This window comes from Mustela nivalis (genome assembly GCF_964662115.1).
Source record: "Mustela nivalis genome assembly, chromosome: 6".
Classification (NCBI taxonomy): domain Eukaryota; kingdom Metazoa; phylum Chordata; class Mammalia; order Carnivora; family Mustelidae; genus Mustela; species Mustela nivalis.
This window is the reverse complement of record NC_139025.1, coordinates 71,355,903-71,375,518: the sequence shown is the minus strand read 5'-3', so window position 1 is coordinate 71,375,518 and position 19,616 is coordinate 71,355,903. Positions and strand designations below refer to the sequence as shown.

The 19,616-nt window shown below is 43.2% G+C and overlaps 1 protein-coding gene across 1 annotated transcript in view; it reads right to left on the bottom strand.

Moving 5' to 3' along the window:
* Nucleotides 1-1,757: 1,757 nt before the first annotated feature.
* STXBP6 (syntaxin binding protein 6) overlaps nucleotides 1,758-19,616 on the bottom strand; it is a 256,283-nt gene continuing 238,424 nt past the window's right edge. The window contains exons 5-6 of the mRNA XM_082734487.1: nucleotides 10,633-10,790; nucleotides 1,758-4,980 (exon numbers count right to left, since the gene is read on the bottom strand). Of these exons, the coding sequence (XP_082590613.1) occupies nucleotides 4,957-4,980; nucleotides 10,633-10,790 (182 nt within the window). The 3' untranslated portion in view covers nucleotides 1,758-4,956. The remainder of the gene's footprint in view (nucleotides 4,981-10,632; nucleotides 10,791-19,616) is intronic.

Sequence of the window (19,616 nt, the reverse complement as noted above, 5' to 3'; positions counted from 1 at the left end):
AAACCTAGTAAGCATCTGGGGAAGCCAGATGTTCTACCATCCAGAGCTTGCTGATGTAACTTTTCTTCTTTGCAAAAGATAGGATTACCAGGGATACCAAGAAGGTGAGTTTGGAAGAAGAATGTGTGCATTTCTAAGAACTGCCCAATAACTGTCATGCAGCCAGGAAGGAGGCTGCTGGAAGCCACTGGGAACCAGCCCTTTATGGTCTGTTACAATGTAGGAGCCGTGAGCTGAAGCAGGCTGTAAATAGGGTTGGACAGCAAGGTGGAAGGGCACAGAGGGGAGAAAGGTTGGTGGGGAGGTAAAAATGAAGATTAATTTTGTGTCAGGCTGACTCTGGCTATGCAAAATCATTTTATATTTAAGTCCTGGATATTCAAAAAAGTAAATCAAAGAAAAATCTTCTGTACCACCGTGGTACAAGAGGGCTGATAGTGCATTACCGTTTCTACTTTTTTGATTTATTTGCCCTGTGGGTAGGATGTCTTCTTCTCTCATGTGTCTTAAGTCTTTACATTTCTCATACTCTGATAATGGCCCACCCAAGGCATTTTTTGGTTTTAACCCCTGTTAATACTGTCACCTGCCTAGCCATGTCCAGAAAGGCAAGAAGATGAAGCAACTTCAGGGGCATCTAGGAGCACAGCTCTGCTCTCTTCCTGCTGCCAGTTGTGTGGATGTGTGTGCGTGGACGTCTGTGTGTGTGTGGACATCTGTCTGGCTGCCACCCAGGCTTACCTGTGCCAGGGGAAGAGGCACACTGAATGGGTATCAACAGAAATAACACTCAAACACTTGCATTTCTGTTTGAATTTATTTCTGGTATTTTCTCTCCACTCTTCTACCTCCCCCACTTCCGCCCTCAATCTGTTTGTTTAGGCAGATGATGATTATGATGGGTCAATAGCTTTCCTAAGCACATCCTTGCTGATAGCAAGGGGGGAAGGCACGACTGTTTTTTTTTTAAACACTTAGCATATTAATCCTTCCCCTCAAATTGAGAATTAGTTGTGGTATGATTGCTAACAAATACAAATTGTATTAAGAAAAAAAAGTCCTCTCTGGAAGGCAAAGGGTTTATAATTAGTTTGCAAAAACGGGTGCCTTTCCCTACATAATTAACTTCAGACTGCTTTCTTCCTCTGGCCCTCTCTCTGTCCTCTCTTCTCTGAAAACTAGAGACTGCAGTCTTGCCCTTCTACCCAGGAAACACATCAGGGTCCTGCCTGCCTTAAAAGCACATGTTCCCGCCAACCCAGGGCTGCTCTGTACTGTATCACCCAAGTCACTGCCCTTGAAAACAAACTGGTGATGCAGTAGTTACTTCCATAAAAGGAAATCAACATTATCTCATCTAGTCTTCTTTCCAACTTAACAGGGCATGAAACTAGTCTGTTGAATGAGGGCACATGGTATCATATGAGTATTTGAGTTGAGCACATCAGCAGTATCGGCAGAAAGGGAATTGTTCATTGGCTTAATTCTTTTGCCCGTGAGAAGAAAAACCAAAACCAAAAAACAAACAAAAAGATCCTTCTTGCTGGATAGCAGCTTGTTGTCGAAATGAAGGTTAGCTCATTTGTCTTTTTTATGTTTCAAGTTTTCCCATTAGAACACATATATGGAAATGTTGTCATCAGGACCTTTGGTCTTCCCGAGGCTCACAAGATCTTCCCACCAGCATCAAAAGCATGAGGACGCCTGCCTTTTGGGTTGTGTGTTATAGACTTGACAAATAATTGCGAGAAACAAACTTTCATCACAGAGTTAAAATATTTAATGACAAAATTACAGTTAACGGTAATCACGAATCATAAAGCAGATATTACTTGTCTCTGAAAGAAACAAAAATTGTATTTGACACCCTAGAGAAACTTCTGAAGAATTAATAACTGTACAACAGACAGCAGCGGTGTTACAATTCTAAAAATGAAAAGCAAAACCTATCTTTATTATCCCTTATTGAGGGCATTCTGTAAATATTTTTACATAAATACACAACCTTTGTTAGCCACAAAAGTAGTAGTATTAAGACAGATTTCACTGTAATTGTAATTCTAACACAATCTTTATTTTTTCAGAGCTTAAAAAAAGTTAACTACTGATCTTGTTACATTTTACAAATACATTCTTTAATATGAAACATTAACCTGAATAACTGTATACATCCTGTACGCAGATTATCTAATACTAGGTGAGGACTACTACGGCTATGTTCCAGGAAGAAATGGTAATACTGGGAAGCTTCTTTTCTCTATGTGTTGTCGGTACAATTGAGGAAGTCCTTCACAGAGATAGAGTATCTCAAAAACCCATAATGAAGTGCAGAAGTGAAACAAACAAATTTACTGTCTTCTAGCAGCTTCACCCAATGAATTGGTCCCAAAGAATGTGACATTTTAGCAATTTGCTCTAGGTTAAACTGTATTAATGTTTTGTATCGCAGCACCTTCTACGAAAGGATAGCAAAGAACTTCACATGTGTCATCACGGGGCAGCTCTGAAAGAGGTCAGGAGGTAGAGGAAAGGCAGGGGGGGCTTGCTGTTCTGGCCTCGCTAGGGCGTTGACCGCAGGGAGATCAAGGGCATTGCTGGGCCCTGGAAGCGAAACAAGAGAAGGAGCTAATAGAGGTGTTCTTCTAAACCAAGCTACTTCCACTAAGACTGAAGTCTAAAAGGAGAAACAGAGAGTGAAGCAAGAGGGCATGACGTAGAATGCTTACATTTCATGAAGAGTAGCTATCACAGTTCTACCAGGGAGCAAGAAGCCCGTATTTCACAGTATGCTTATGACCTCCTCCTCTGCTACTTTAGAAGCAGCTCAGCGAACACCCTTGTTAGATAGTTGGCAACAATTTTATTTCTGAGTTTGGCTGATTGTTGGGAGGCTTAAGATTTACCCTTCCAATTCTTCATACCAACTATCGCTCTCTGAAGCTGGAATCCAATTTCAGAAGATGAATATATCCATGGGCATGTGTGTTTTCTGAATGGAGGTCTACAAACAAAACCCATTTCAAGTGATATTTCGGGATTTTCTTAGAAATTAGAAATGCTTCTAATGGTACTCATCAGATAGCAAGTTCCTTGCTTCTTTGACCTTTTTAGACACTGAAAGAAAAGTACAAAATATTATAGTAAGCTTACATAGTTTACCATATTAATTTCACAGAGCATTTTCTTGAACTGGACCATCTTCCCAAGAGGATTCAGAAATTTATCTCCAGCAAACTGCATCTCCCTTTTGACAGGTACTGTCTAAGATAATTTTTTTCCCTATAGCCCAACTTTGTCTCCCAGGGAATGCTTTATCAGGAGAAATTAAGCTATCTAAATCAGCATAAATAATCCCCAAGTCATCTTGTGCTGCTCGTAAGAGGCTACAATGCATGGACTCAGTCGGCTCAATGGGTAGGAGGATCAGAAAGGGGTCCTGAAGATTCTTGCAGCTTAAAAATCAATGCACTACAGTGGGAAGCTGGGACTGTGTCTGGGATTGCGGCTTGCCTCCTTGTTTCACAAAGACAAAGCACAGCTTTTATGTTTAGCATTTAACCCTCAAAGAAAACTCCCAGACTCTGAAACTGGCATTCTCTGGAATAATGCAGAATCAGGAGGTGTGGGTACCAACTTTATTCAGTCTGACTACAGTTATGTAAAGGCTTCACGGCCATGTTTCATGTCAGCCCTTGCAAGTTGCAATGGCCACGAAATATAATGGCCAAATTTGTCAAGACACCTGCACTTTAAATTACATTAAATAAATAGACAGCAAGTAACAACATCAGAGCCTCCAAAAATCAGATACCAAGAAACTGAAGGCCATGTCCCAAGGATATGGTGAGGGTGTTTCTAAAATAGGCATGACTTTGCAAATAGAAAAGAGATTTTAACTGTAGTATCTTTTCACATTATCATTTACACAGACCTTTATCTAGACAAATCAATTCTTGATAAAAATCCAAGCTCTTTTCAATATTGGCTGCCATAATTTGGGGCAATGACAAAAGAAAGAGACATTCATGAATGCACAGAGGTTTTTAAATAGGCTTTTCCTTATGTCTTTGATCTCAAGTTTTTTCCCCTTCCCATGATAACTGCAAATAATCAGCACGGAAACAAGTATTGGAAGTATTTAAACTGCAGCTCAGAAAGTAGATTTCTATCTGTCATTCTGATTTTTTTTTGGAATGCTGGTGATGGCTCATGCAAAAGATTACGACATAAAAAGCAAAATCTAAGACTGCTGTTTCCCCTGATAAATTCAATTGTTTGCCATAATACAGACTGGTGTTTAAAGATATGGAATCTTAACCTTCAAATTAAGAGTGGCTTGGAGACTGAGAGAAGCAATGACAAAGTGACAAAGTCACTGCTTGACTGATTTCCAACCAGGAACAAGAACATCTGATGTCACCACATGAAAAGGTCTTCTGGCTTCATATCACATTTTTTTTTTTTTAAGTAAATCTCTACACCCAAAGTGGGGCTTGAACTCACGACCCCAAGGTCAAGAGTTGTGTCCTCTACTGACTGAGCCAGCCAGGCGCTTCTCTGGTTTAATATCAAGAAAAAAAGACAACAACACGTTGCCAGTTTAGACCCAGCTCAGTGTAACATTTGGTCCAAATTCCACATCCAAACTACTGAAAAAAAAAAAATTAGAGAAGACACATACGAAGACTTATGTCTATACAGTGAAAAAAAAATTAAAAAACCAAACAAATCTGATGCCACCGCAGCATTTCTTAGCACAATCCTTAGTGAAATGTATAAACACTACGTCTTTTCTTTCATATTAACGTCTGAAAAGGAAAAACAAAAAAATCTAAATGTCCATATACTGGAGAAAAAAAAAAAAAAAAGGAAGCAGAGGTCCGGGATTCTTATAAAAACTGCTGAGCAAACTCTTCCATTTCTCTCCAGAGGGTCATTGCCGCGATAGGGAGTGTCTCAACACTTGTGCTTCATGGCAAGCTAAAGAGAAAGAGGGATGGCAAAGTTAAGCATTGTTAGCACTGGGGAGAACTCACCGTGCTGCTCCCCTCCCCAAATCCATGATGAGAGGCAGCACCGAGGTTTTACTCGCTGTGGCGGATTGCCGTATTATTCCCAGTGGCATCTAGTGGATGTGCAACATTTTCTCGAAGAGCCCACAGAGAACTGCCTCTGTTATTCCTCCTTAACAGTGGTTTCCTTGGAGTTCCGTGTCCTGCAGGGGGAGTGCGCTATGCGGCTTTCCCGCCCTTCACTGAAGGGGTAGCCAAGGGCGCAGGCAGAAGGAGGGACTGACCTAGGAACAGGTAGGAGTAGAACCCAGGTCTCTGGGCTGCTGGGTTACTAGTTATTCAGAAAAACCAATACTCCTCAAATGTAAGTATTTACTGATATCTTATATAGTATTAAAAATCAACTGTAGAAAAACAATTGGCATTAATCCACTCAATATCCAGCCTGGACCTCCAACCAAGTTCAAAAGCTCTTGACGATGAAGTGGTGTTACTGATGAGATGCTGAACAAGATACCAAAACCAGACCTCCATTTACCACTCCTCCTGCTGGTATTTGAGAAATAGTTGGCTTGCTGAAATGTTTGACCTTTATGATGGGAACACTAATACCACTGTGTCCTTCAGTAACTTCCCAAGCCCAGCTAGAGCCCATGATGATATACTGAAGGCAACACAGGCAGGTACGGAACGTTAAGTTAAATCTGACTTTGCTTTTCTTAGATCCTTTCCAAGGAGCCCATACCCTGAGATGACCCTGAAGGCAGAGCTGAGCCTGAACTGGAATTCCTCACTTGTCCGGCCTCTGGCATTAGGGAGGGGATTGGGACTGGGAGTAGGAGACAGGTTCTGCCACTGAGAATGGTTTGGAGCAAACAGGCGGTGGTTCTCTATGGGCAACAGCTCTGTAGAAAGCCTTGTCTGCTTCATGACCAAGTTCTTGGTCCTTAAAGAATGTTCCAGGGAACCCTCTGATTCCACACAGTGGCACTGGCCATCTTCTGGGCAGTGTCAATGACCCATCTCTCCTGTATAACCCAGGGCCTTTGAGTCCACCTTCCCTTTCCTTGATGTCTTCAAGAACAAAGTCATAACCCTGGGGCTGCCACCTCAGACCACCTGCGAGAGCAGCAGACATTTCCTCTGCAGTTGCGGCACCAAGCCAGGTCAGCATGGGATGGAGGGGGACGTGTGGACCTAGCCCTCGGGCTGCTAAACTCAGCTCTCCTGGAAGAGCTCCCGTGCCTCTGCCTGGGGAAGGCAGCCTCAGCGAGACCTCTGCAGACCCTCTGCAGGGCGGATGCCATGACTGCCAGCCGTCGGACGGTGTGTGTGAGCGTGCTCCCGATGCTGCCAGGCTAAGCGCTGCACGGTTTTGATCAGAAAGGTGGAGGTGGCTAAGGACTCCTGACCTCGGAGAGTTTATGGTCCACAGACATGTGGGATGTCTGAGCTGTTCCAGGGCCCTGTCCCCTGCAGTCCCTCCGCTGTAGGGACTCCACTTCTTGCTCTGTCTCCAGTTTTAATACATTATTTAGCAACGTAGACCTTTCCAATCAACTCAGAGCTGTTAAGTGTTGTGCATAATGAATACCCAAATAAATATTTGATCAGCACTGCTGTCCTGTTATTCACGGAGCTGTTAACCTTCAGCTAATGGGCTCGTGCCAATTCACCCACAGTCATTAATTTTCAACAACAACTGTACCACTGCTCACACCGGGCCCTGGTTACTGGCTACCAAGGGTCTTGGATGGCCCTGAACGGAGCCCCTGCCAGGTGGGGCCGTGGCCAGCTCAGCATCGCAGAAATATGATGGGACTGGATCCTTAATATTTAAAGTATCTTTGCAGAAAGTGGCATCACTTCCATGCTACCTAGGGTGTTTTTGTTTTTGCTGTTGTTTTTTAAAATTCTCTGGGAGTGAGAAGTTTTGGAATATGGAAGGCGGGTGCTGCTGCTCCTCTTCTCCACATTCGCTGCATGACCTTGAGCCCTAAACTCAGAACTGCTCCATACCTCCATCTTGTCATGTTTATAAATATCCTCTCTAACTCAAATGCTTATGGATCAGTTTAGATGTCAGAGTTCTTGCAGAAGAGGAGATAAAAATTTCCTTCGGGTGTATTTTGTTTTCTTACTATCTCACGGAAAGCTTTCTCTTTTGAAGCTGTGTAAATGACTCCCTCTAAACAGTAATAAATCGTTACTCATATGGGGGGAATTTTAAGAGGCCTGGACTCCTGAGGTCCCTTCTGGTTCAGGGACCCAAAGGAAGAGGGTGACTATAGTGGGGACAGAGGCAGCCGCTCCCTGCTGGTGAGAGAAATACCACTTACTCCCCTCTCCCCCTGCAAGCCAGAGCTGGTACAGAACAGGGCAGCTCTGTGCTCCTTCCTCTGAGAGCTGGCATCTGAGTCTGCCTGGGTGTGGGTGCCGCCTTTCGCCGGCTGGCTCACTGCCTGGGGCGGGTGTCCGAGCATGGCATACGCAGCAGCGCTGGGCTTTCTGGGGCAGTGGAGAGTGAGCAGGCCCGCTCTGGGGCTGCGCTGTACTTCCCTAAGGGCTGAGACCGGGCCAAGCCCACAGCTCAGGAAGGAACCATGCTTCCTCAAGGAGGCCGAACAGAGCTGGGGGAGAAGGGGTACAGGAACATTTTCTATCTGCTCTCCTGGAGATGAGCACCCAGGTATCTTGGTGGTGGGGCTGTGTGAAGGTGGTCTACTCACTGATGTACCTGGGTCATTGCAGGAGTCCTGGGAAAAGTCAGAAAGATCCTTTTGACTGCAGTGTAGGAAAGTGTGCCATAGTCAATCGAGGAACAAGGAGGAGCCGTCCCCCGGTTTTGCTGTGGTCTGCGAAGGGTGCTGGCACATACCCCATCTCAGCCTGGAAACACAGCCCACTATGAATCAACACAGCTGCTTGTCTGGGGAGGGAGTGGAAAGTTGGCTTCTACCTCTGAACGCTGTCCTCACCAGCAGGTCTGGTGGAGGCTTGGCTGGGGAAATGACACCTTCACGGTCAGGCCATGCCAGTGGGTTTAGATCTGGAGTCCTAGTCCCTAGGAAAAAGCCACACCTTAACTAAAGAGGTCACTCTCCTTGTGAGGAATGCTGCCAATGCTGGTGCTTCACAAGGATACATCCCAATTTTAGAAAACCACATCTGGCCAGGACAGTGTCTAGCTCCTGCTCCCTCACACACACTAACAGACACCAGCAAACCCTTCACCTCCCTCTTAGAACACCCACAGGCAGGGAAGCCAAAACCAGGGAACACTGCCCCCTCCATCCTCCATTTCTGCTGAAAATAGGCTGCTGGCTGGCACCGATCCTCCCAGTGGTCAGGGCCAGAGGCCCCTTGCCTCTGGTGGCCTAATCAGTTTCTGCTCTGACAGGCCCTGTTTCAAGGGTTGTTCTGTGTTTAGAAAGTATTGCATTTAGTAGAAGCCCTGCCCACCCCACTTTGGGGGTCACAAAAATCTTCATCTCCAAGCCCTCCCCATCCCTTTGCTGGGGTCCTCAATCACATTTCTCCATCCCCCTACAGTGCTCGTTATAGGATGGTATAGGGCAGGTTCAACAGAATCATTTTCATGGAAATTATTATTGCCAGTATTAATTCAGACTTGTATATGTCAGGTATTGTGATCATAGATTTATAGGTTTGAATTCATTCAATTCTCTCAATGCCCTGGGCGACAGCAACTGTTACTAATTATCCTTATTTTACTGATGAGGAAATTGGGGCTTAGAGAAATTAGGCACTTGCCCAAGGTCACTGGGATGGTAAATCAAACACAAGATGCTAGCCACCAGACTGCCTTCCCACGCACCCAGCACACTTGGCCACAACATCAGGGAAACAGGGCAACCGGGGCCAAGAATCATGGCCATCTGGTCAGGTTATCCAACCCAGTGTTTGTACAACCGCCTCTGAGGGGGACGCCCACATGGGTGACCTCCACGTATTGTCTACTCCGCCTTAGGAAGAACGATTTCACAGACTTCCTTGGTAACCCGGCTCACGATCTCATCATTCACCTAAAGTCTGGTTTTAGCAGAATCTTATCAGTGCACTGCTGAATGCTCTGTTTTGTATGGCAAGGTTCAAACTGCCTGTACTATTACCCACCCCCCCAAGACTTGAAGATAATTAAAAAATAACTCCCTTTAGCCTTCCCTTCCCCAAATCAACACTTTGAATGTTTCTCCAGACTTCCACTACCGCCCCTCCGCCAATCACAACATTTGCTGTGGTTATAAATGAAGCCAGGGTGGGAATTCTAGTATTTCCATCTCATCCTTATTTCTGTCTCGTGAAGGCTGGAGAAAAAACCTTAAATATGTACCCTATGGAAATCTTAGGTCTGAGCTCCCTCTTTCCGTGACATGCGGTGAGCAAGGGTCTGCCCTGGAGCAGGGCCAACGGCGTTTTCAGCCAGATCTGGCCAGGTCTTCTCCAGGGAAGCCCACATGGGCCCTGGAGGCAGGGGTGTGATACGATCCCAACAGGACAGAGAGCTGATGACACAAGGAGACAGGTCTGTGTAATGGGGGCAGGACAGGAAGGCAGGAAGCATCTCCTGGGGGTTCGGATCTATAGTTCGCCCTGGGAATGAGCCCCTGGGAGAGGCCAGCTAGCCTTAGCTAGGGGGACCTTTCTTATCACTTTTCAGGTGGTTCTATTCTCACTTCTTCAGCAGAGCTGGGATTTTCTGTTGAAGTAAGTTAATTTTTTCCCCAAAGGTCACCTGAAAAGCCTATCTGCAAGGCCGGATTGTGAGTCGGAGATGCCAACAGTTATCAGCAGGGGTTGTTCCTGGAAAACTAAATTCCAATCCCTAGCCAGACAACTGCCCTCTGACCTGAAGCACAAGATCAGTCGTAAATCCTCTTTATCACCTGACTAACAGGGACGCTCTTTCCTTTGGTCTGTGACTGCCTCAGAGAGCTGGCTGCCAATAAAAACTACCCTTTCCCCTGCTGAAAGGCACATTCTTTGGGAGCGTGTGAAAATGCACGTGTGTGCCTGTGGTCACGTGAGAAATGCCATGACCCGGATTCAGAGCAGGTAGGAGCCCTATGGGCAGCTCTGCATGAGTCAGGGCAGCCTTCGAGATCCAAGCCCTCTCGCAGAGGGGCAAGCAGCCCTGAGGTACCCTGGATGTGGGGGACTAGAACTTGCTTTTCATACAGCGAAGATTTATAAGAACACAGGATGCTGGGCTCATGACCGTGACAGACCCAAGTCCTTTTTCAAGCATTGGCCACAAGGGGAGGGATATTCGTGGATCTGACTTCTTCCACCCCCATTCTCTTCCCTGAAACTTAAGCCCTAAAATTCTGGGCAGGAACCAAGGATGGTCGGCATTTCCCAAAGATCCAGATCCATGGTCAGAGATAGAAAGATATTAGCAAGGAAAGAAATGAAGAAATGGGAACAAGAAGAAATATTTTATGATTCTGGTACTTACTGAGCAGCAGGATATATTGGGGGGGAGGGGAGGGCTTGATTTTAGATTTTCCACCATGGGAAACGCACCGAAAAATGTTTCTTGGAGCCAAAGCTCCCTGAGCCTCCAGAATGGAGACCTCCGCGCCCCTGTGGGACCCACCTTGTGTGCAGTCTCCGCGAACTGCTGAGCGCTGTTCTTCATGTCTTCCGTCTTCTCCTCTGCTCGACCTAACCGCTCCCCGCGCTCGTTCAAGGCCTGGCTGGCTTTCTGTACGGCGCTGGTCACGCTGTCGGCCGCCGAATGGAGGATGCTGTTTCCTGAAGAAGCATAGCAAGAGCATCAGAGGCTGCCGGGGCTGACCTCTGGCGACAGAGCCTGTGAGGGCTGGGCACCTGCAAGGGCAAGGGGGTTCCCTCCAGAGAAGCCTCGGGTACCTAGGATTCCGTCAACAGTTCTTCTGAGCTATCTGACCGCGCATGTGTCAGAAGAGGACCCACAGCCTGCAGGACTCTGGTAAATGCCGATGGCTCTCTCACATCCCTTTCATTGTCGTAGCCCTCATGACCATTCTCCTGCCATTCTGACCAGTGAGGGTCCAAGGGACAGGATATTTGGATTTAGGACTGGGCTTGCAAAAGCAAATGGAAATTCTGACAAATTTATACAATTAGGCAAGTTCAAGAGATATATTTGGGTCTTACCGACATATCCTCTTCACCTGGGGTTTAAGTGAAATCCCACCAGAAAAGGGGGCGCAGAACTTTTTCAGAGAGAATGCTCTGTATTTCTTTTAACTCCTCCCTTCCATTTTACCCTGTCATCCTTAGAAGTATGGCTTCTTATGAGAAGCTGTGAATCGGTCTCAGAGTTCAGAGGAGATATGCCAGCCCCCAACCTTGAATTTTGAACCATGGCTTGGTTGACTGAGCCTTCTTGGCTCTGATCTCCAGTTTATGAAATATGGGGCCTCAAAACTGCACCTAGCCAGGAGGTAGAAAATGGTGACAGAAACCAGCCTTAGAAGGAACTGAGCACTTCCAGATTCACGAGAAAATTGAAAATCACCACATTTCAAAGGATTGTGTATCCCTGACATCCCATTTGCCAGGATGGAAATACCGAATTCAACAGTGGAGGCATAACCCACTGAGAACAAGCAACTTGCAAAATTACAACCCAGGAAAATTTATAGCTGTATTTTGTTAACATTGAGTGAAAGATATTTAATAGCATTTTAGGTAATAGCCTCACGTCTTTGAATAAGTTTATTACATCATTTAACTTTGTACTTGAGATGGATGCATCTAGCCACAGACAGCTTTTAATAGAAGTGTAATTTCCTTTGGTTTCAGCTTGTAAAGGCTTCTTAATTTCTCCTCTGTGGGAAAAGTCTGGTTTGTGGAACAGAATCTCAGGGAAAGAAAGTGCCTGGTGCCTACAAAGGACTTGTAAATTGTTTCCCATTTTTCTTCTTTAGGAATAGATTTTAAGGGCTTCTACTATGTGCTAAGGGGAGGAGAATGGGGGTAACTTAGTATTACTCAGTTGTATTAAGCACTGCATGAGCCAAGATAAATCAACACAGATTAATAGGGACTAACAGAGATGAGGCTCTGGAGGAAACTGGTTGAATATAAGGATTGGAATGGAAGGTCTAGGTCTTTAGAACAGTTGGAGGAGGAGAAGAAATCTTGGCCCCACTCTTTTTTCACATCATATTCCTGACTATGATGATAGCCCATGTTAGACCATTCCCCAAGATGTGAATAGCATTTTGCAATCTTAAGCACCTTGACAAATATTATCTAATTTGTCACACAAATTCTCCTGAGAAGACTGAGACTAGTTAAGGTTAAGTGGTAGCACAAGATCATATCCCTAAGGAAGTGGTATGGGCAGCACTGGAACCTGATTTTCCAATGACTTTTCTTTATTCTGTAGCTTCCTCTTTGCAGATATGGTGTAGGTTGTGGGAAGCAAGACGAGAAGACATAACTGAGAGCAGACTAGCGGAGACAGATTTGACAGGTTGTTTCCCAAGGCAATGCCTGACTCTTTCTGTCCTTAAGGTATTCCTCTTGGTCAATGAAGAGTTAGTGCTCATGCTGTATTGTAAGTCAAGTGGTCTTGGGAAGAAAGAGGCCAGTGGGATGGAATGGGAAGATGGAAAGGACTGGAAGGGGCAAAGGAGAGGGTGGAACACACTTAAATTTCCTCCCTTCCATGCTTCCTTTCACATACCCACAGTTAGCCACCAGAGGCTCGGGAAAATACGGGGCAGGGAATCTGCGACTTCACAGCCAGGAATAGCTGTATTAAACCAAGGGATTTTAGAACAAGCTACCATAAAATTAGAAGGGTATATGACTAGGACTTGTCTTTTCCCATTGAAATTGACCCTCATGTTCTCCAAGTTAGACACCTCTCTGTTTTTGGAATAAGTCATATTGTTTCTTGTCATGACTTCCTGAATCTTGTACAAGATATCAGGTAACACTGCATCCAGTTTTATATGATACTGTTTAGCCAATGGGCATTATTACTAAGAGAGAACCAAATGCTGTCTTCAGTATTTAAAGATGACACTGATTACCACAATCAATAGAAAACCCACCTTCAGTTATTTTCAGACATGAGGATGGATTTGAACAAATCCCAGGGCCTTGGTTGAAGTGACCTCTTGCTCTTGGTTTCAATTTTAACCAATTTCAGACTCAGTGAATGAAGTCTTAACATCTTTGTCAAGCTTCAAGTCAACTCCACACCATCCTTCCCCTCAACTCTGTAAGAACTGTCTATATCCTTCGTAGGCACTTACTCAAGGACATTCATAGGCAACTTTTCTACCTCGTTTCTTCACCAGTAGATGCAGTGACTTTCCAGCCAGGTGATAAATTCCCCAAGGTCACCATTTCATTATATTGGTCATTCCCTAAATCTTGAATCTTTCTCCTCTTTACTCGGGTCTCTTGCCTGCTTACTTCCTTCTCTCTGAGATCTTGCTAAAGCTGCAGTTCTGGGCTTCTATCCTTGGCCCTCTTCTCTCTCTCATCTGTAGATTCTCCATAGATCAATTTACTCAACTCCTGGCACAACTGAATTCCATCTTTCACTAGGTTGTGCTGCTAAGGTCTGGACCTGTATGTTTTCTTACTTGACAACTCCAGTGACCCAAGGTCACCTGGAATTCATTACATCTAAACCTGACCCCACTGTATTTCCCTTCATGCCTGTTTTTCATTTGGGGTCCCCAGCTCAGTGAACAACCCACACTATTGGCCCAGTTCCTCAATTCAGAAACCTGGTGGTCCAGTCTATATCCTCCCTTTTACCCTGTAGAGCTAAAGCTCTCCTTTTACATAGCTCTCTGCTTTGTTCTCTTCACTGTTTCTGCATTGACCTAGTTCCTCCTTCTCTCAGAGTTCTAGTAATAGCCTTTTGTCTAGCTGTCTCCATACATTTTTTTGGGTTCATCTTCCACACTTTCATACTAAACTTTTAAAAAGGTGAATCTGTTACCATCTCCCCACTCAAAAGATAAAATTCAGACTTCTTCTTCTTCTTCTTCTTTTTTTTAAAATTGAGACTTCTGCCTTGCCTTTCTCTCAGCTCATCTTTTATGCCTTGCCAAATTACCTATATTTGTACAGATGTGTCAGGTTTCTTTTACTTATATGCCTTTACATTGTTATCTCTGCCTGAGACCCTGCTTCTCATCTTAGCCTTCCTAAAGTGGCTCCATCAGCACCCTTCAAACTCCCTTAGGGAACCTTGTCATGTATAGCCCACCCTATAGCCTGTATGCTGCTAACATACACATTATCTTGTGTCTATTTCAAATGGTGCATCTACAGGGCGCCTGGGTGGCTCAGTTGGTTAAGCAACTGAATCTTGATTTTGGCCTAGGTCATGAGCTCAGGGTTATGAGACTGAGTCCCTCACTGGGCTCCATGATCCGTGAGAAATCTGCTTGAGGTCTCTCCCTCCTTCTCCTTCTGCCCCTCCATATGCACATACACTCTAAAATAAATAAAAATAAAAAAAATCCTATAATGGCGCATTGACTTCATGCATGTAATGTTGGCTATCTAGAGTAAACTCCTTGAGGGCAGGGACCGTGTCTTTTACATTTCTGTATTCCTGATCCAAGGCACAAAGCAGATCATAAATGTTGGTTGAGAGGTAGGAAGTATGTATCATCCTTTCTATGATTTCTTCATGGCTTGGCAGTGGGTTGGACACATAACTGATGCTGCCACAAGATCTGACAAGTTACTGAAATTCTAAACTTGCCAAGTGACTAAGGGATTAGTTTGTGTCTAATGGAGTTAACTATCTTGTTTAGCAATTGTGCCAGGAATTCAGTGGAGTTAAATAAAAAACAAAATGTAGGGGTGCCTGGGTGGCACAGCTGGTTAAGTGACAGACTCTTGGTTTTGGTTCAGGTCATGATCTCAGGGTTGTGAGACTGGGCCCCATGTCAGGCTCTGTACTCTGCTTGGAGTCTGCTTCAAATTCTTTCTCCCTCTCCCGCTGCCCCTCCTACTCGTGCTCTTTCTCTCTCTCTCTCCCTTAAGCAAATAAATAAATCTTAAAAAAAAAACCAACCCAAAATTTAAAAAGGGGAATGCATTTACTATAGTAAAAGGCAAAGGGAGAAGTTGATAAAGAATCTGTTGTTACTATCCTTAAAACAAACAACTGTAAATTATAAAATAACCAACATTAAATAGCTTAATAAATAAATCCAATGTAAAAATAACAGTTTCCTGAACACTTGCTATGTTTTAGGCACTTACTAAGCCTACCTCTCACAACCACCTTATGTGATGGGCATTACACCGTCCCACTTCTATCAATGGGAGCACCAACATCAAGAGAGAGGCTTAGCAATGTGCCAAGGATCATGCAGTAAAGAAATAGCACAGCTAAATTTTGAACCCAGGAAGCCCACCTCTAGAGCCATTTCTCTTCCTCATTGTGTTAAATGGGTTCTCCATGGGAATTTTCTTGTATGAGATTAATGACACAATCTGTATTAACTGTGTGGAAGAAGACATCAGGGCAGTAGTTCCTCATGCATCCCTTAAAAATCACAATACAAAACAAAATATCCTCTCATTAGAAGTTAGAAAAACTTACTGTAGAAAATTTAGAATACACGTTACTAAAAAAATCTGTAATAGTCAATTGTTTAGAGATAAGCACAATTTATATTTATGGTACATTTTATTCTGGTAATTTTTCTGTATATGCTTTTCTAAAACATGGCGGAGACCATACCATATACATTTAGTCCACATTGTATTGGGGACATCACACAGTGTCATAAAAAAAATTCTTCAAAAATATGTTGTATTCTGTAATTTATTTGACTCTTTCCCTGTGAATACTGGGTGTGTTTCCAAAAGTTTTGCTTTTTGAAATGAGGTTGCAGTTACCTTATTGCATTTACACACACACACATAAAGACACGATCTTTATCCACATCTCTGACAATTCCTAGAAAAGAAATTGTTGATTCAAAGAACATACACTTTTTTGAGGCTCTTGATGCATGAGGAAAATTGCTTCCCTGAAAGATTCACTCAGGTTTCAACACCATTCACAGGAGAGCACACTATGTACCAGGCACAGTTGTATTGATGAAAATGGCAGAATGACTTTGAGGGAGAGATTTAACTTCTCTGATCTTCAGTTTCCTCATCGGTCAAATGAGGGTCATGCCATCCAGCTGGTGTGGCTGTTGTGGAAATGAAGGTGAAGAGATATGCCAAGTCCTGTAGGAGGTCAGTGGATGTGAGCCTCTCCACCTCCCTCAGACCACTTCTGCCCTCTAGGAACTTTGGAAAAATGGCACAATCCCACCCAATTCTATTGTGTGTCTCTCTCTTGTCTCTCCTCTTGTGGCGCTAAGTGTCTTGAGGCTTACAGAAGACACTTCTTAGATATCTTTGTATACCTGCAGTGCCTAGCTCAGAGTATTGCTCAGAGAGGCAGCTGAGCACAAACTCACTGTATCAAGGCATGCTTTACTCAAAAGTTGGGGCCCATCATGTTGTGTTGAGTTAAATCTGGAAATACAACAATCTCCCAAGGCAGATAGAACAATAATTCTCTCTAAATAGACAGGAAGCGTATTAATACGCAAATGAATTCAAGTAGTCTGAGAAGAGCCTGTCAACCCTAGCAAAGAAAGTCAACCGCCTTTTGAATTATAGTCTCTGGAGAGTAGAGACCAGTCTTACTTTATTGTTGTTGGATTTACATCAGTTCTACTTGATATGTGCTTTTAAAAAATAGATATATGCTGGCATCTCTCTCTCTCTCTTTTTTTATATTGGCATCTTCTATGTGAAGTGACTGAGTAGACTTTAAAAACTATAACTTTGAGATAAAGCAGTAACACTGCATTCAGTCACTGTTTGAAAACACAATTAAAATGAATTTCAATGTATAGGAAAATAAGGGAAAAAGAGTAACGTGTATTGAAAAGCAACAACAGAAGAGAAAGAGGAGGGGAAAGATTTTCAAAAGCACACAGAACACACCAACAGCTCAAATATCAACCTAATTTCCTAGAATTCATGTTGTATCTTGGTAATCAAAATTCCTCATTCAATAGCTAGGAAAGAGGCAACTTTAAGAATTTTCACCAGCTACCTCCTCTATCAAATATCTATATCCATATCTATCTATATTTTTATATCTGTATCTGTAAAGATGATATATATAGATATGTATATTTGAAATGTAAAATATTCATCTTATTTGGAAAAAAGCAGGAAAATCACCTAAAAATCAAGTGATCAATAAATATATGCCAATCTATACTCAGTTCTGAGTAAACTTGCTCATCTCAAAGCATTGTTTTAAAACTGAATTGTTTTGGGGGTGTCTGGGTGGCTCAGTCAGTTGAGCGTCCAACTCCTAGTTTCAGCTCAGGTCATTATCTCAGGATCCTGGGATCGAGCCCCATGTCAGGATCCCTACTCAGCATGGATTCTGCTTGTCTCCTTCTCTCTCTGCCCCGTCTCCCACTCTCTCTCTAAAATAAAAGTAAATAAAATCTTTTTTTTTTTTAAAGGAATAGTTTTAATAGTTTTGCTTGGACTACTTCTCTATAGTCAATTTACCCTCATAGTGTCTGTCCACAGTGTTTAGTAATAATTTATTCAAGGAGTAGCTTAAATAGTGCCTATTCTACTCTTGTTATGGTATAATTATTTTTTAGCAAAGCTATTTTCATGGATGGACATAAAGTACACTTAAGTCTGGTCCAGTATTAGTGACATTCAAATGAATGGTCACAATTCTATGGGATTCACCCAAGATGACTTTTCCTTTCCTTTGTTTTGTTTCCAGTCTTCACTGCTCAGGGTCTTCACCACTAGAGGACGTATCAGCAAAAGAAAAGTCACGTGGAAACTAGGTTGCCTGGTCCCTTCTCAGATCTAAAGCCACTTCGAACCACTGAGGCACTCTCCTTCCTGAGAGGAGGGCGCACCTCCATCCCCACTTGCAGTAATTGACCTTACCTGACTGTGATACTTCCTAGGAGCTTCTGCTTAGGATTGTGACTGGCACTAAAATGGTTTAGAAATGAACATAGTTTAAATAATAATGATGATATTAACTTCTCCAAACAGAGTAATTAAATGCAAAGGCCAACCCAGTGAAACAAGTTGGTTCTTAATTCACAGACTCCATTAATTATCCGTGAGCTCAGGTAAATTACGAAGCTCCTTCTCTTTACATTGACTAATCAATACTAACCACACTGCTGCATCTCAATGTTGGGCCACCTTCTAGGATCCCCTAATGGAGATTTTTCTAAAGGTTAAATTTCATTTGTATTTTGTGGAAACAACTAATCAGACAAGTTCTGTTACAAATTCAGGCTACTTTATGTAAAACCTTTCTAAAAGGAAGAGTCCTTAACCCATGCCCGGCAAAGATGCGAGAGCCTATCAGTCACTCACAGCAACAGCTACCATTCACTGAATGTCTCCTATGTGTGGGTGCTGTGGTTAATTGTCAAAGTCCTCAAAGGAATGTTTTCTATTTTACAGCTCAGGGAGGCGCAGTAGCTTACCCAAGATCACCCAGTTCTCGAACCCAAAACTTGAAAAAAAATATTTTAAAGAATTGTATATATATTTCAAGTACACAACACGACAATCTCATATACAGAATGAAATGATCACTACAGTCAAGCTAATTAACATATCCATCTCAGATTTTTTTCTTCTTTTTTGGTGAGAGCACCTGCAATCTACTTTTAGCAAATTTCTAGTATTCAATACAGCATTATTAACTATGGTCATCGTGCTGTGCATTAGCTCTCTAAACTTATCTATCCTATAGAGCTTCACTTTTGTATCCAGGGACCAATATCTCTCTGTTTTTCTTACCTCCCGGCCTGGGCAGGCAAGACACAGAAAGAAACAAACTGCTCGCTTATATAGGGAAGCTAAAAAAGTCAAAGACGTAGAAGCTGAGAGTTGATCCCAAAGCTTTTGATGACTATGTCAGCATTTCCCAAAGTGGTTCTGTGGTTTAAAAGAATGCACATAGAAAACTCCATTCTATGGTAAAAATGACTTTATGAAGTGCCGATCTAGCTGGTTCCTTTATTGCAGAACTTGGGAAAACTTTTAATATGCTAATGTAAATTGTGAATCAGGAGGAGGTAGGGAGGGAGCAGAAGAGATCTGCCAGCAGAATTTCTGAAAGATACTTATTCACTGGGTCCTTCTGCACAGATTATTTTAGTAGGGTGGATTTCTGCAGAATCTGCTTTGGGAAATGCAACGATAAACTATATTGACTCCTAAGTTAAAGGAGGAAAAATAAATCCAGGCTGTCTTCATCAATTCCGTAACAGATAGACAAGTCATGTAATTACATTAAAAAGGCGTGCTTTATAGAGACAGCAGAACAGATATAGCACGCTGAATGGCAGTTCCAGAATTATCTTTTGTCTCAAGGTGGTGGCTAATTTCAGGGACCATGAAACTTATTTGTTGCCTACAGCTGGATGACAAAGAAAAATGGACTCAGTGCTCAAGAATACTTTGTAAACCCATAAACTCAAAAGCCTACCTGAAGGAGACCTTGGAGTTATCTATTACTGGCATTAC